General features: G+C 48.7%; 1 protein-coding gene across 1 annotated transcript in view; it reads left to right on the top strand.

Moving 5' to 3' along the window:
- Positions 1 to 13,330, top strand: part of LOC126987494 (cytosolic 10-formyltetrahydrofolate dehydrogenase-like) — a gene marked incomplete at its 3' end in the record, with an annotated part of 58,739 nt that overhangs the window by 34,867 nt on the left and 10,542 nt on the right. The window contains 2 exon segments of the mRNA XM_050844458.1: positions 8,232 to 8,319; positions 12,659 to 12,847. Of these exon segments, the coding sequence (XP_050700415.1) occupies positions 8,232 to 8,319; positions 12,659 to 12,847 (277 nt within the window).

The raw sequence follows: 13,330 nt of genomic DNA, 5'->3' as shown, positions 1-13,330 counted from the left end.
GTGGTAGTGGTTCGCGTACCAGCTGTTGTTCAAGTGGCACGGTGTGTGACTAGCTGTGGGCTTGATGCAGCAAAAGTACGCAGTTGCGTAAGACTCCTGGTGGTATCCCATAAAAATACACGCGATAAAGTACTTAAACTTGTAAATTAAACATTTATTTGGATTTTGCTTGAAACGTTATTTAAAACAAGTAAGCTACGAAAACAGAATCGAGAGTACTAACAAACCAACTCTTGGGCTGGCTGATCATGATGCAGTCACCCAGATAACGAAAATCAAAATTTAATAGTAACAGCAGATGGGCTAGAAAAAAATCACACAAGGATCTAAACCCATGAAAAAATAGAGGCCTTCCAGAGGATTTGATTGCATGCAGTGTGTAAGTGAGGGACACGGCAGGTTTACTGGTGAATGATAATCTTTATTTATATTAATAACATCCTCAATGTCAGGGGAACGTACCCAGTATCTGGTGAATGATGACTTCACCAAGGGCTGAGACATTGAGGTACATCCTCTTCAATGTTCATCATCCATTGCTATCTTCCCACATAGTGGATGAGGAGATGCAGTGATTCATGGGAGTGTCAAATGATAAAGTCATCCACCTGGAAAATAGGAAGTGAATTTTTAAGAGGACATCCAAGATAAAAAGTTCATTTTGCTTAAATTAAAGTCTAGCCTATGAATTAGCCCAAAAGAAAATTTGAGTGTAGCTATTTTTGGTGTGAATAAAATAGAATATAGCCTAAATTAATTACTATTAAGATATTATTGGAGAGCTTATAGAAAATCAGTCTAAATCAGAATGGCTGCAAAAAATTAGGCTATTAGTTACTCACCTCTGGTTCCTTCTCCTGAAAGGGGTTAGAAAAGTTTGTGTCCAGGGGATCCTCCCTCACCCCTTCTTGAGTAGTCAGAAAGAGGTAATGGAGTCCTGCCTCCTCCTGTCTCCTCTTCACTTTTTAGCCTTTTTTTACTGCATTTGGCCTATTGTGGCCTATAGGCTTTTCCGGGGTGGATCCCATGGCTCACCAAGGCTTCTTCTCCCGTGGCCTGGATGGTTGGTTTTTCCTGCTCGAAGGGTTTATAGTGGCACCAGTAGGTATTGGCTCATGGCTAATGGTAGAGCTCATCAGCTCATTTAGAATTCACCCCCAGCTTGGTGGCACTTGACAGCTGGTAGTTTTAAGCCACCGGCAGCTAGCTGGAAAATCCCAGCCAGGGCACTTAAGGGACTCGTCCCCGGTGGGCCCTGATGGCTGACGTCATTACGCCATCCACTAGCTAGGCTTGAAATCATCCTTCAGCCACCCTCTTCCTCCTCACTTCATCTTTAATCTCTGCTGCAGGCTTTGGCCCTTGGGTCCTTCCGCCTTTGGCAGGTCTTTCTTCTTCACTTCCAGCCTCTTGGACTTCTTGGTCTGAAGATCAAGATGGCCTTCATTTTCGGGGTATGGCCGTCGATTCTCTTCTTCCTTGCCAAGAGGATGGGGATCTGTTTTGGGGTAAGGCCGGATACCTTGGGGAAATAGGGGTGAAGCTGAAGATCTGGGAGAGCTGGAAGTTGCTGGTCCTGTTGAGGTGGAGGGCCTTGCTGGTGGGCCAGGAGGGTGTGGGAAGATGGCTGGTGGAGGTTGAAGGTCCTGGGCTGGTGGAGGGTGAAGGTCCTGGGCTGGTGGAGGGTGAAGGTCCTGGGCTGGTGGAGGGTGAAGGTCCTGGGCTGGTGGAGGGTGAAGGTCCTGGGCTGGTGGAGGGTGGAGAACCCTGGTGTGGGTTGAAGGTCCTGGCTGGTGGAGGGGTGGGGAAGGGCTGGCTGCTGGTGAGTGTGAAGGTCCTGGGCCTGGTGGAGGGGTGGAAGGTCCTGGGGGGCAGGAGGTTAGGGGTGGGTGGGGGGGTGAGTGTGAAGGTGGAGAGGGTGGAGGCAGGCCCTGGGGTGGTGGGTCCTGGGCTGGGTGGGGGGGTGGGGGCTGTGGTAAGGTGGTGGCTGGGTCTGGGAAGGTCCTGGCTGGTGGGGGCTGAAGGGGTCTGGGCTGGTGGGGAGGGTGAACCTGGGAGTGGTGGGGGGGAGGGGAAGGGTCCTGGAGGATGGTGGTTGAAGGTCCTGGTGGTCTGGTTTTGCTGTGGGTGGTGGGTCTTTGAGGTGGCTGAGGTGGGTTGGGGGGTGGGGTGAGGTGGGGTTCAAGTGTCCTGGAGCAGGGGGGTGAAGGTGAGTGGTGGGGGAGCTTGAAGGTCCTGGAGCAGGGGTTTGAAGGTCCTGGTGTGGTGGTGGCTGAAGGTCCTGGTGTGGTGGGGGTTGAAGGTCCTGGAGTGGGCTTGGCTGCTGTCCTGGGGTAGTGGTTGGAAGGGGTGGTGGGGTGGGGTCTGAAGGTCCTCTGGAGTGGTGGGGTGAATAGTCCTCTGTGGCGGGGGGGGTGGCGGGGTGGTGGGGGGGTTTGTCCTGAGTGGTGGGGTTTGAAGGTCCTGGAATGGCGGGGTCTGGGAGGGTTGAAGGTCCTGGGGGTTTGGGGTCCTGGAGGAGCTGATGGAGGGGGTCCTGGGAGTGGTGGGGGGGTGCGGGCCTGAAGGTCCTGGAGTGGTGGGTCCGGAGGGGTGGGAGGGCTGGGTCTGAAGGTCCTGGGGTCTGAAGGTGGTGGGTCCTGGAGTGTTGGGTCCTGGAGTGGTGGGGTCTCAAGGTCCTGGAGTGCTGTCCAAGTGGTGGGTCTGAAGGTCTGGGAGTAGGGTTTGAAGGGGGTGGAGTGGGGGGGGGTCCTGAGTGTGGGGGGTCTAAAGGTCCCAGGAGTGGGGGCTCTGAAGGTCCTGAGTGTGGGGGGAAGGTCCTGAGAGTGGTGGGGGGTCTGGTTTAGTTGAGGTGGTCTGGAAGGTCCTGGAGGTGGTGGGGTTTGAAGGGGGTGGAGTGGTGGGGTTGAAGGTCCTGGAGGGTGGGTCCTGTGGGGTGGGGTTTCCAAGGTCTGGGTCCTGTGGGGTCTGAAGGTCCTGGAGTGGTGGGGTCTGAAGGTCCTGGAGTGGTGGGGTCTGAAGGTCCTGGAGTGGAGGGGTCTTTAGGTCCTGGTGGGTGGGTCCTGGAGTAGGGGTTTGTCTGTCCTGGAGGTAGGGGGTCTGAAGGTCCTGGAGTGGTGGGGTCTGAAGGTCCTGGAGTGGTGGGGTTTGAAGGTCCTGGAGTGGTGGGGTTTGAAGGTCCTGGAGTGGTGGGGTCTGAAGGTCCTGGAGTGGTGGGGTCTGAAGGTCCTGGAGTGGTGGGGTCTGAAGGTCCTCTGCTGGTGGGGAGAGTAGGGGCCCTGTCCTGGTGGGGGTGGGGGTCCTGAGGTCCTGGAGTGGTGGGGGGCCTGAGTGTGGGAATGGGTGGGGTCTGAGGGTGGGGGAGTGGGGGGGGGCTGTCCTGGAATGGGCAGGGTCTGAAGGTCTGGGGGGTGGGTCTGGGTCTGGACCAGCAGGGTCTGAAGGTCCTGGGTGGGTTTCAAGGTCCTGATGGTGGGGGTCTAGGGTCCTGAGTGTGGTGGCTCTGGTGTCCTGGGGCAGGGGGTCTGAAGGTCCTGAGCAGTGGGGGGGTGAAGGTCCTGGAGTGTGGTGGAAGGTCCCTGGAGAGTGGGGGGTGGAAAGTCCTGGGAGTGGGGGGTCTGAGGTCCCTGAGTGGGTGGGGTCTGGGGGTGGTGAGGTGGGGTCTGGTGGTCCTGGAGTGGGTGGGTCCTGGAGGTCCTGGTGGGGTGTGAAGGTCCTGAAGAGGAGGGTTTCAAGGTCCTGGAGTGGTGGGGGTGGGGGTCTGGGTCCTGGTGGGGGTCTGGAAGGTCTGGAGGGAGGGGGGTTTGGGCGTCCTGGAGTGGTGGGGGTCTGGCTGTCCTGGAGTGTGGGGGTCAAGAGGTCCTGAGTGTGGGTTTCTGGAGTGAGTGGTGTGGGGAGGTTGTCCTGTGGTGGTGGGGGGTCTGGGGGTGTGGAGTGGGGGGGGGGGTGGTGGGGTCCTGAGGTGGTGGGGTCTGAAGGTCCTGAGCAGGTCCTGGAGTGAGGTGGAGGTGAAGGTCCTGGGTCCTGGAGGGTGGGCCTGGAAAGGGTGGGGTGGTGGGGGTCCTGAAGGTGTGGAGTGGTGGGTCCTGGAGTCCTGGAGTGGTGGGGTCAAGGTCCTGGAGTGGTGGGGTCTGAAGGTGGTGGGGGGGGTGGGTCCCTGAAGTGGGGGGAGGGGGTCTGGAAGGTCCTGGGAGGTGGGGTCCAAAGGTCCTGGAGTGGTGGGTCAAGGTCCTGAGTGGTGGGTGGGGGTTGAAGGTCCTGGTGGTGGGTCTGAAGGAGGGTTTGGAGTGGGTGGAGTGAGGGTCCTGGAGGTGGTGGGGGGAGTGGTGGGTCTGGGTTGGGGGGGGTTTGCTAACCTGGGTCCTGGGGTCTGGGTCTGGAGGTCTGGGAGCAGGGGGGTCTCGGGGTGTGTGGCGGTGAGCAGTGGTCTGAGGGGTCTGAAGGTCCTCCTGGGTGGTGGGTGTGGTTCAACCTGGTGGTGGGGTCTGAAGGTCCTGGGTGGTGGGTCTGGAAGGTCTCCTGGGGTGGGGGGGGTTCAAGGAGTGGTGGGCGGGTGGGTCCTGATAGGAGGAGTGAAGGTGAGAAGAGTGGCGGGGGAAGGTCTGAAGGTCCTGGAGTGGTGGGGTCTGAAGGTCCTGGAGTGCGGGTGGAAGGGTCTGAGATGTGAGGCAGGAGAAGGTGAGGGAATCCACGGTGGTGTCTTGGACCTCTGCAGTTGGTTCTGGTGGGTGATGGTCTATAACTTTCGACTGCAAACACCTCATCTGCAGCTATGTGGTGTGGGAAGGTCCATAACCTCTGACCCAGCAAACAAACCACTCTATTTCCAGGCATGCCTTCAGCCCATATTTGACATGCAAGCTCAGGCAAATTATGCTCAGTAATGTGCAGGTTGGGGTACATCAGATGGAAGTCATTCCGTAGGGCTCACATGTGAGACTTGAATGGTCCAAAGACACTCACATCCAATGGCTGGAGCTTAGCAGTAGTGTGCAGAGGGAGAGTAACAATGACGATGCCATTCTCAGTTGCATACTCAACAGCATTGCATAGTGTGTGGCATAAGGAAGCTGCTATCCATTATCAGAACCATCCATTGTCAGAGAACAATTATCCTCAGGAGGAAATGCCATAATGTCTCCAAGAATAATTCACCATTCATCCAGATTCATGTCCTTCTTGAACCTTGGATAATGTCAATCGCCTCTCACACCAGAATCATTCCACCTCTTTCGTGGAATTATAAACACTGGGGTATAGGCTCTCCTCTCATGAAAGAAATCCCAGTATCAGCTTCGGACTGGAATTTTGGTTTTACTCATGTAGCAGCCCCGTGGGCCAAATCTGTTAAAGGATATAAACAATACAAACATGATACATTTAATGATCATTAATGAAATCACAAATGATATGAAATGGCTTCTGTGAGGATAGATTTGGAGGGGTCTCTTGCTCTTTGACTGGATATATTATCTTGCAAGGTGGACGGGATGCACTATCCTCAGGATTTCTTGCTTGACCCAATGGGGGCCTTTAACTCTATGGGGGTGGAACTATTCATCACAGCTCTCAAAACCAGTCACACCATTGGAAAGAGGAGGTCCAGACTATAAAGATCTCAAATAGATTAAAAGGAGTCAACGCATACGCTTTTCATTGCCAAAGGAATGTTAACACCTATGACGGAAAATGGCAACAACTGATTCTTCATGCATATATGAGGGAACGTGTTGAATGTCTCCTTCAGATTCTGGCAAGGGAGTATTGTTTATATTGAGGAACAACTACACCTTCAAGAATCAGTCAGGATAGGTCAGCTTATAGGTGCAAAATATATTAAGTCTGGTCAAACGGAGAGGGAAGCATTTCCGCTTTTAAATTTCTATTTAAGGCCATTGATGATTTTCCACCAATTTAGTGAAGAAGACACCTTAATTGGCAAATCCACCAAAGTGAAATTTAGTGTTGAACCCTTTCACGCTGCAGATTTGTAGTGGAGAATTAGTGAAGCCACACGCTTAGCACCACTGTCGGGCGGCGCTTAACGCCGCCAAGTAGCCAAGAAGCAATGAAAAGTTAAGAACATGATCCCCGCGTTGTAGCTTAATAATGTCCGAAAAAACAGAAAGCTCCCCTCTTCACGAGAGATCTATGATAGCTAGTCAGCTTTGCTCCCCTCTCACACACCACATTCACAGGCTTCATTAAGCAGGTCGTTTACTTCCACATTGAATTGAAGATCCGTTCATTGGAAACTATTTAATTGCTCTGCCTCTGCATAATTTTGTGCAAGCTCAAGTCAACGCTTGTTCGCTGTATGCTGTACAAAGAATGTCAAACATGTTCGCCGAGCCCTCAAGGTCAAAGTACATGAATGTTTCATAAATCTAATACCACCGGTTGCTCTGTTGCCCCTTGGCCCAGCTGTACACTAATCTTTGCTTGCTGCCATACCTTCAAAATAGTCTCTGGTACCTCGAAAGTTTCACGCCAGGCATTCCAAGTATAGCGCTTAAACCGAAGGATCGTTCAAACTTTAGGTGTTGCTGTAAACATTCGAAAAAGTGAGCCATCTGTTCCTGAGAACACTGAAAAAGAGCTTATCTGTTCTTATTTTATTTTAATTTTTTTTATTTATTTTATTTATTTTAATTTTTTTTTTTTATCTGCCTTCTGGCGAGATGGTAGCCCCGGGCCCGCGATGGCTAATTGGCATGCTGTTCCCTCGGAGTTTTACTACTTTTTTTCCTCCTTTACTTTTCTTTGTTATCTCAAAATATGTATTCGGAAATCTGATGAAAAACAGGAAGAGAGAACGAGGAATTTTAAAGTTGAGTTTGAAGCTCATTTATTGGTTGAGCTCTGAAACAGGCTTGTGATTCCCTGGGAGTCCGATTATTACATCATCGGCACTCACCTGGTCCATGGCACTCAGCGTCTCATGGCCTTGCTAACTGACTTTTGACACACTGGCGCCTAACTGTAACTGTTGTGGCTATGCATCCGGGGAGCAAGTCCATTGCTTTCCAGAAATAACCCGGCATCACATCAGCCTTTTTTTCCCCTTTTACGGCGGGCACTTTGCCGTGCCGTGAACTTATCCGGCCGGTGTGAAGGCCACAACGATTAATTCATTTTTTCAATACGACACTTTGACTTTTGTATGATTTATTTTATGGTTTCAACAAAGTTCAAAAAATACTACAGTTTTAAATAGTAATACTGAGTTTTATCTTTTATAACCATTTCAGAACAGACAATACAGACAAATGGGTGGCAGGATTTTAGGTGTTGGTGCAGTGCTGGCAAACCAGTCTCTGTTGTCAACTGTAACCAGAGAGATAATATCCGTGGTGCTCGTTTTGTGATTGCATTGTGCTTTTAAAGTAACCTTAGTGTTTCAGTAATTACAGGTGTGTTTGTTTGTGCTTTATGGGATGGATGATGAGGGCACTAAGGATATACAGAAACGGAACGAGGTAAAATGCTCGCAATGGGTGGGGCCTTGTATGCCCACCAGGACCCAGGACGTGATCGACTCCTTTACCATCCTCCATATCGGGTTATACGCAAGTTAGAGTTTCTGGTGGTGGTTGAACATAGCTCCGTGCTTGAAGTGTGGCTTCTAACCCTGGGGGCTGGGCGTTTCTGCACTCAAGAGTATCTAATATTGTGGAGTGTGTGTGAATGTAACACGTAACAAATTGTTTTTTGCTTTTTATTTATTATTTATGTTTGTAAGTTGTAAATAAAATTTAGTTCTGGATAAAATAGGTAAATGATTTTTTTTTTTTGAGATTTTTGAAACATTAACAGGTTTACATTAACATTTTACATTACCTCTAATTTTGGTTTACGTATTTTTTTGGTTGTGTGCAGCAAAATTTTCTGGAATGAAGAACTCATAAAACTCAGGGTATGAGGTATAAATGTAAAATGCTCATCACTAATTTAAAAATCATAGTTTAAGGTCACCAATAAAATGTTTTTTTTACAATACTCACCTGGCCTTAACCCGGTAGCAGCAGGAATGGTCCTCTAAGCGAGAAAAAAAAAAAAACATCAACACACAACCACACCCATCATATATATAACAAAGCATTTGTGATCAATTTATGCATCATCTATTTTTGGGGGTTTATATCATGGCACAAATTTGGCCCATCCTGCTACACGGTAAAGCCACAAATTTGTCCCGTCACTATGTTTAATGACCATGTTTATGTTGACAGATTGGTGGAGGAGACCAAGGAAACAGCTGGTATATCACTTGAAAATGAGGATGTGTATATGGCTACTACCTTTGAAGAATTTGTTCAGGTAAGAGAAAGAGAAGAGAAACCATCCACTTAGCTAGTAAGGAAGCAAACTAGGCTCTCTTATGATAATTGTATTGCTCCTCCTCCTCCAGCCTGCCAGTTGTGAGATCAGTAGTGTGGGGATGCCTAGTACTGGTCTGGCATGAGTAATGGTACCTGTCTGAGGAGGGTTGCTGTAGGGATCTCCTGCCAACTGTAGCTATGTTAGGTTATGGGTACTTTAGTTGATGAGAGTTTTAAACACTTTGAGGTCCATGTCTCCTATTGCCATGCACAGGCTTGCTGAAATGTGTGAAACTGAAAAGCAGGTGTTCTATGTGAACCTCAACTCCATATTAAACCAGTGCCCACCTTGACATGCACTCATTGTTCTCAGTGACTTTAATATACTACAGGTACCAAGGGAGCTGGGTATGTGTTATGTGTTGGCTCCCATGGGTCTAGTACAATAGTCTGTTCACTTAAGTCCGATCCAAGTTGACAACATAAACCTAAGTGTGTTTGCAAGCTGAGTGCTGACTGGCTACTGCTATGGCTTCCAAGCTTTCTTTAACCTCTGTGTTTATCTCACGCAGCACTTCCTGCTAATCTGCACTGTGCTTACAAACACGCTTAGCTTTATGTTGTCAGCTTGGGACAGACTTAAGTAAACAGACTATAGGAACATGAACAGCTCCTCCTGTATTTTAAGCATCCAGGAGACTAGAAATTGTAGGTGGTGTCCGAACTGGTAGCGTACTGGGCCCACATTCACCGCGTGATGGAAAACGTGGGTTCGAATCCCCACGCTACCACTCGGATTTTTCAGTCACCGCCGAGTGGCTTAAAACTACCCACATGCTGTCCTGAAGACCACCCATCAACCCGGACTCTAGAGGAAGCCGTCCAAGCGAATCAAGAACGAGTTCCGGGGGGCAGCATGAGCCAATGCAAGATGGCGCCACTATAAACACTCGCCTGCGCCAGAACGGGCTGGGCCGACCATCAGGCCCCACCTGGAAGAAGCCTTGGGCCGACCATCAGGCCCCACCTGGAAGAAGCCTTGGGCCGACCATCAGGCCCCACCTGGAAGAAGCCTCAATGACCATCAACCATCAGGCCCCACCGGGAAGAAGCCTTGGGCCGACCATCAGGCCCCACCGGGAAGATGCCTACCGGCGCAATAGGCAGCAACGTAAAAAAAACAAACTAGAACCACCACTGGAAATGATATAGCAGTGCTGGAGGAATGACTAAGGAGGTTGGCCACATCCTCTTAACTCTTTCATGCACCATGACGCTATTCGCGTCAAAATGGAATCGTCTACATCTGAGCTTTTGACTCGAATCGTGTCCAAAAACTTTAAAAAATTTGCCAAAAATAAAGTCTCTTTCAGAATCGCATCAAAATTTTTTGCATCAAGGATCCAAGCTAGACCTATAAAATAAAATAATCATCAACTCTTGTGCCATTGGATTTGAAGTGATAATTGCCCGTGGCTTTGTTGCCTCTCAGCAGGTAGCCTGTGAGCGCGGACTGTCGCCCCTTTAACCCGGTAGCAGCGACAGGCCAAATTTGTGGCTTTACCATGTAGCAGCGACGGACCAAATTTGTGGCTTTACCATGTAGCAGCGACGGGCCAAATTTGTGGCTTTACCGTGTAGCAGCGACGGGCCAAATTTGTGGCTTTACCATGTAGCAGCAACGGGCCAAATTTGTGCCATGATATAAACCCCCCAAAATAGATGATACATAATCTGATCACAAATGCTTTGATATATATTATGAAATGGTTTGTGTGAGGATTGATTTTTTCTCATTTTTCTCACTTGGAGGGACCATTAAGAAACATGATCCCCGCTGCTACCGGGTTAAATCATGTCCGGAGCCTGGTAAGCCTGAATTATAGTTGTCAGACGAAATTGGTGAAATTTATTCCTACTTCCGATGTAAAGTGATCGTGCCATGATACAGTATTTTGTTTTATATTCGCAGGGACCAGTAACTGTTACTATTAGAAAATATGGCTTAGAAATTATCACGTGAAGAGATTTTGAGACCCATTTGTACAGAGCATGATGATGATTCTCATGAAAGTGACGGTGATGATGGAAAAAGTGAAAAAAACTCCAGCAGCGAGTGTTAGGGAGAGAGACTTAGTGGTAACTATTATGATTATTATTGTGTTTGGTGAAGTTCTTCCAGACAGCAAAAGGTGCGCTAAGAGTCATGTTTGTTATTATTATCAAAACTCTTATTTCAGGCAAAATTGACTTTATTTTGACCGCCTTGACCCGACCATTGTGCTTTGTTTGCTGCCCTTGAGCTGTTTCTTCTACTGGAGAGAACAGAATACAGTATCCTCTTGAGTTTTGAGCTATCCGAGTTTCGCGATCCTCAAGTTTCGCGATTGGTCCTAAATTCTAACCATCCTGACTTTCGCACATAATCACCTCGAGTTTCGCGCTGCCTTGACATGTACGGGTCACGCCTACTTACCATCGGCGTCGCACATGCAACCTTAAAAGGTAGTATCACACTGGATGTTTTCCTTCAAACATTGTGGCTATGGCAAGAGAGAGAGAGAGAGAGAGAGAGAGAGAGAGAGAGAGAGAGAGAGAGAGAGAGTCTTAGACTTATTAACACGTTAACCGCGTTTGAACTTCCTGTCGCCTCCTCCCTGTTGCGTTTGGTTCAACTCGATGCTGGCTCAAGACCTGTGAGCCCCCAAGTCGAGAAGACGTGTGTAGCTTCACTCTGGTTATGAGCCCCTCTTGTGAAAGGTGAGATAGAGATGATGAAAACAAGGAGACAGGAGAAGGGTGTGGGGAGGGAGGGTCAGAAAGGAGAGTCAGGTCAGGGCTTTAGTCAGGACATGACCTGACTCAGGTCAGGTCATGTCCATACCTGTCACACACACACACAAAGTGAAATGAGAAGGCTGTGGGGAGGATGGGGCAGAAAGGAGAGTCAGATCAGGGTAAAAACATGACCTGACTCAGGTCAGGTCATGTCATGACTTGTCACACACACACACACACACACACACAGAAGGGGAATGAGAATGGTGTGGGGAGGGAGGGGCAGAAAGGTGAGTCAGATCAGTGCTCTGATCAGGATATGACCTGACTCAGGTCAAGACATGACCTGACTCTCCCCACCCTTCTCATTTCCCTTTCTGTGTGTGTGTGTGTGTCATGACATGACATGACCCGACTCCCTTCTGCCCCTCTTCCCTTCACCCTTCTAATTTCCCCTTATGTGAGTGATGCACACCCAAAAAACTTGCCAGTTGCCCAAGCTGTCACCAACGCGGTGGGAAGAAAAAGGCCCAGTGTGACACCAGCTTACGGACAACCGACAACTCGCTCCCGGATGGGCATACGGGCGTTGCCAGTAGCCACAACGGTTAGAGGAAAACGGCCAGTGTGACACCGCCTTAAGGCAGTGAGGCCACTGATTGGGTGAGCGCCGGCGATGACGTCATCGGACTCCCCACGAATAACAAGCATGTTTTCAGAGCTCAGCCAATCGTAAGGCTTCATCTGTGGCTTTAAAACGACCCGTTCTCTCTTCCTGATTTCTTCCTTTTTCCAAGGTACGTATTTTGAGATAACAAGGGAGTAAAGGAGGAAAAAAGTGAGCTCCGGGGTGAGCATGAGCCAATTATAATGGCGCCACTATAAACAGTTGCCGGCTCCATGACGGCCTCGTGGCCGACCATCAGGCCCAGATGGATAGTCTACTGGTGCCATAGGCCACATGTAAAAAAAAAGAAAAAAAAATCAACGGGTCGGATCAAATAAGCCATTTATCAGTGTTTTCAATACCGCGAGTTTCGCGATCCTCGAGTTTAGCGCTGTACCTTTGGAACGAAGCGAGCGCAAAACTTGAGAGGGTACCGTAGATGGAAAAATATAGTTTTCCTCCATTTTCTCTAGAACAACTGGTTGTACGAAGATTTCAATAATAGCTTGGAATCCTCATAAAAATCCCCATTTATTGGCATATAAATCATAAAAAGTCGACTCAGGAAGTTTCTAGCTGCGAGGTGGTGAACGTAAGCATTTCTAGAGTCTAGAGTCCAGGTTGATGGGTGGTCTTCAGGACAGCATGTGGGTAGTTTTAAGCCATTCGACGGTGACTGAAAAATCCGAGGTGGTAGCGTGGGGATTCAAACTCGCGTCATCAATCACGTGGTGAATGTGAGCCCAGCACGCTACCACTCAGCCACCCCCTACCCAAACTGGCTCACCATGGCAATATTCAGTTTAGCATTTGCTACCACCTTTACTTTTCCCTTCCAGAAGTCTGTTATTATTACTCTGATATTGTTATTGTCCACATTTGCTTTCCTCAGGTTATGGTCATGAAAATGAGGGGTGGTGATGCCAAGCCTGTCTTTGAATATGATGCCATCAAAATGCATGTCAACAATATGGACCTAGAGTTTCCCAACCAACTCTTCATTGATGGACAGTTTGTTGATGCTACCAGTGGGAAGTTTCTCAAGAGCATCAATCCAGCCACTGAAGAGCTTATTTGTGAGGTAAGTCAGTGATATTTTGTTTTATTTATTTATTTATTTTCTTATTTATTTATTTATTTATTTTTTTTACATCTACGCCTATAGCGCCGGTAGGCTTGCTTGGGGGACCTGGATGGTATTTGGCCCCAGCCCGCCATGGCACAGGCCAGTGTTTATAGTGGCGCCATCTTCTATAGCATTTTGGTTTAACTCTCTTGAGCACTTTTACAGTTTTATTTTGATTACTCATTTTTTAATCATAGATAACTGGGGAAAAAATCAGTGGTTAGTTTTTTTTTAATTTATAATTTATAGCTAAAATAAGTTTTCTTTCATTTTTATTTTCACGTCCATTTTTATTCTGGGTCGTATTTTCCCACCTGCTGCATTACAATCATTAACCTGGAAGCAGCGACGGGCCAGATTTGTGGCTTTACTGTGTAGCAGCAACGGGCCAAATTTGTGGCTTTACTGTGTAGCAGCAACGGGCCAGATTTGTGGCTT

Source organism: Eriocheir sinensis, chromosome 65 (assembly GCF_024679095.1).
Source record: "Eriocheir sinensis breed Jianghai 21 chromosome 65, ASM2467909v1, whole genome shotgun sequence".
NCBI classification, from domain to species: Eukaryota; Metazoa; Arthropoda; class Malacostraca; order Decapoda; family Varunidae; genus Eriocheir; species Eriocheir sinensis.
Note: the sequence above shows the minus strand (reverse complement) of the source record. Positions and strands in the feature narration are given on the sequence as shown.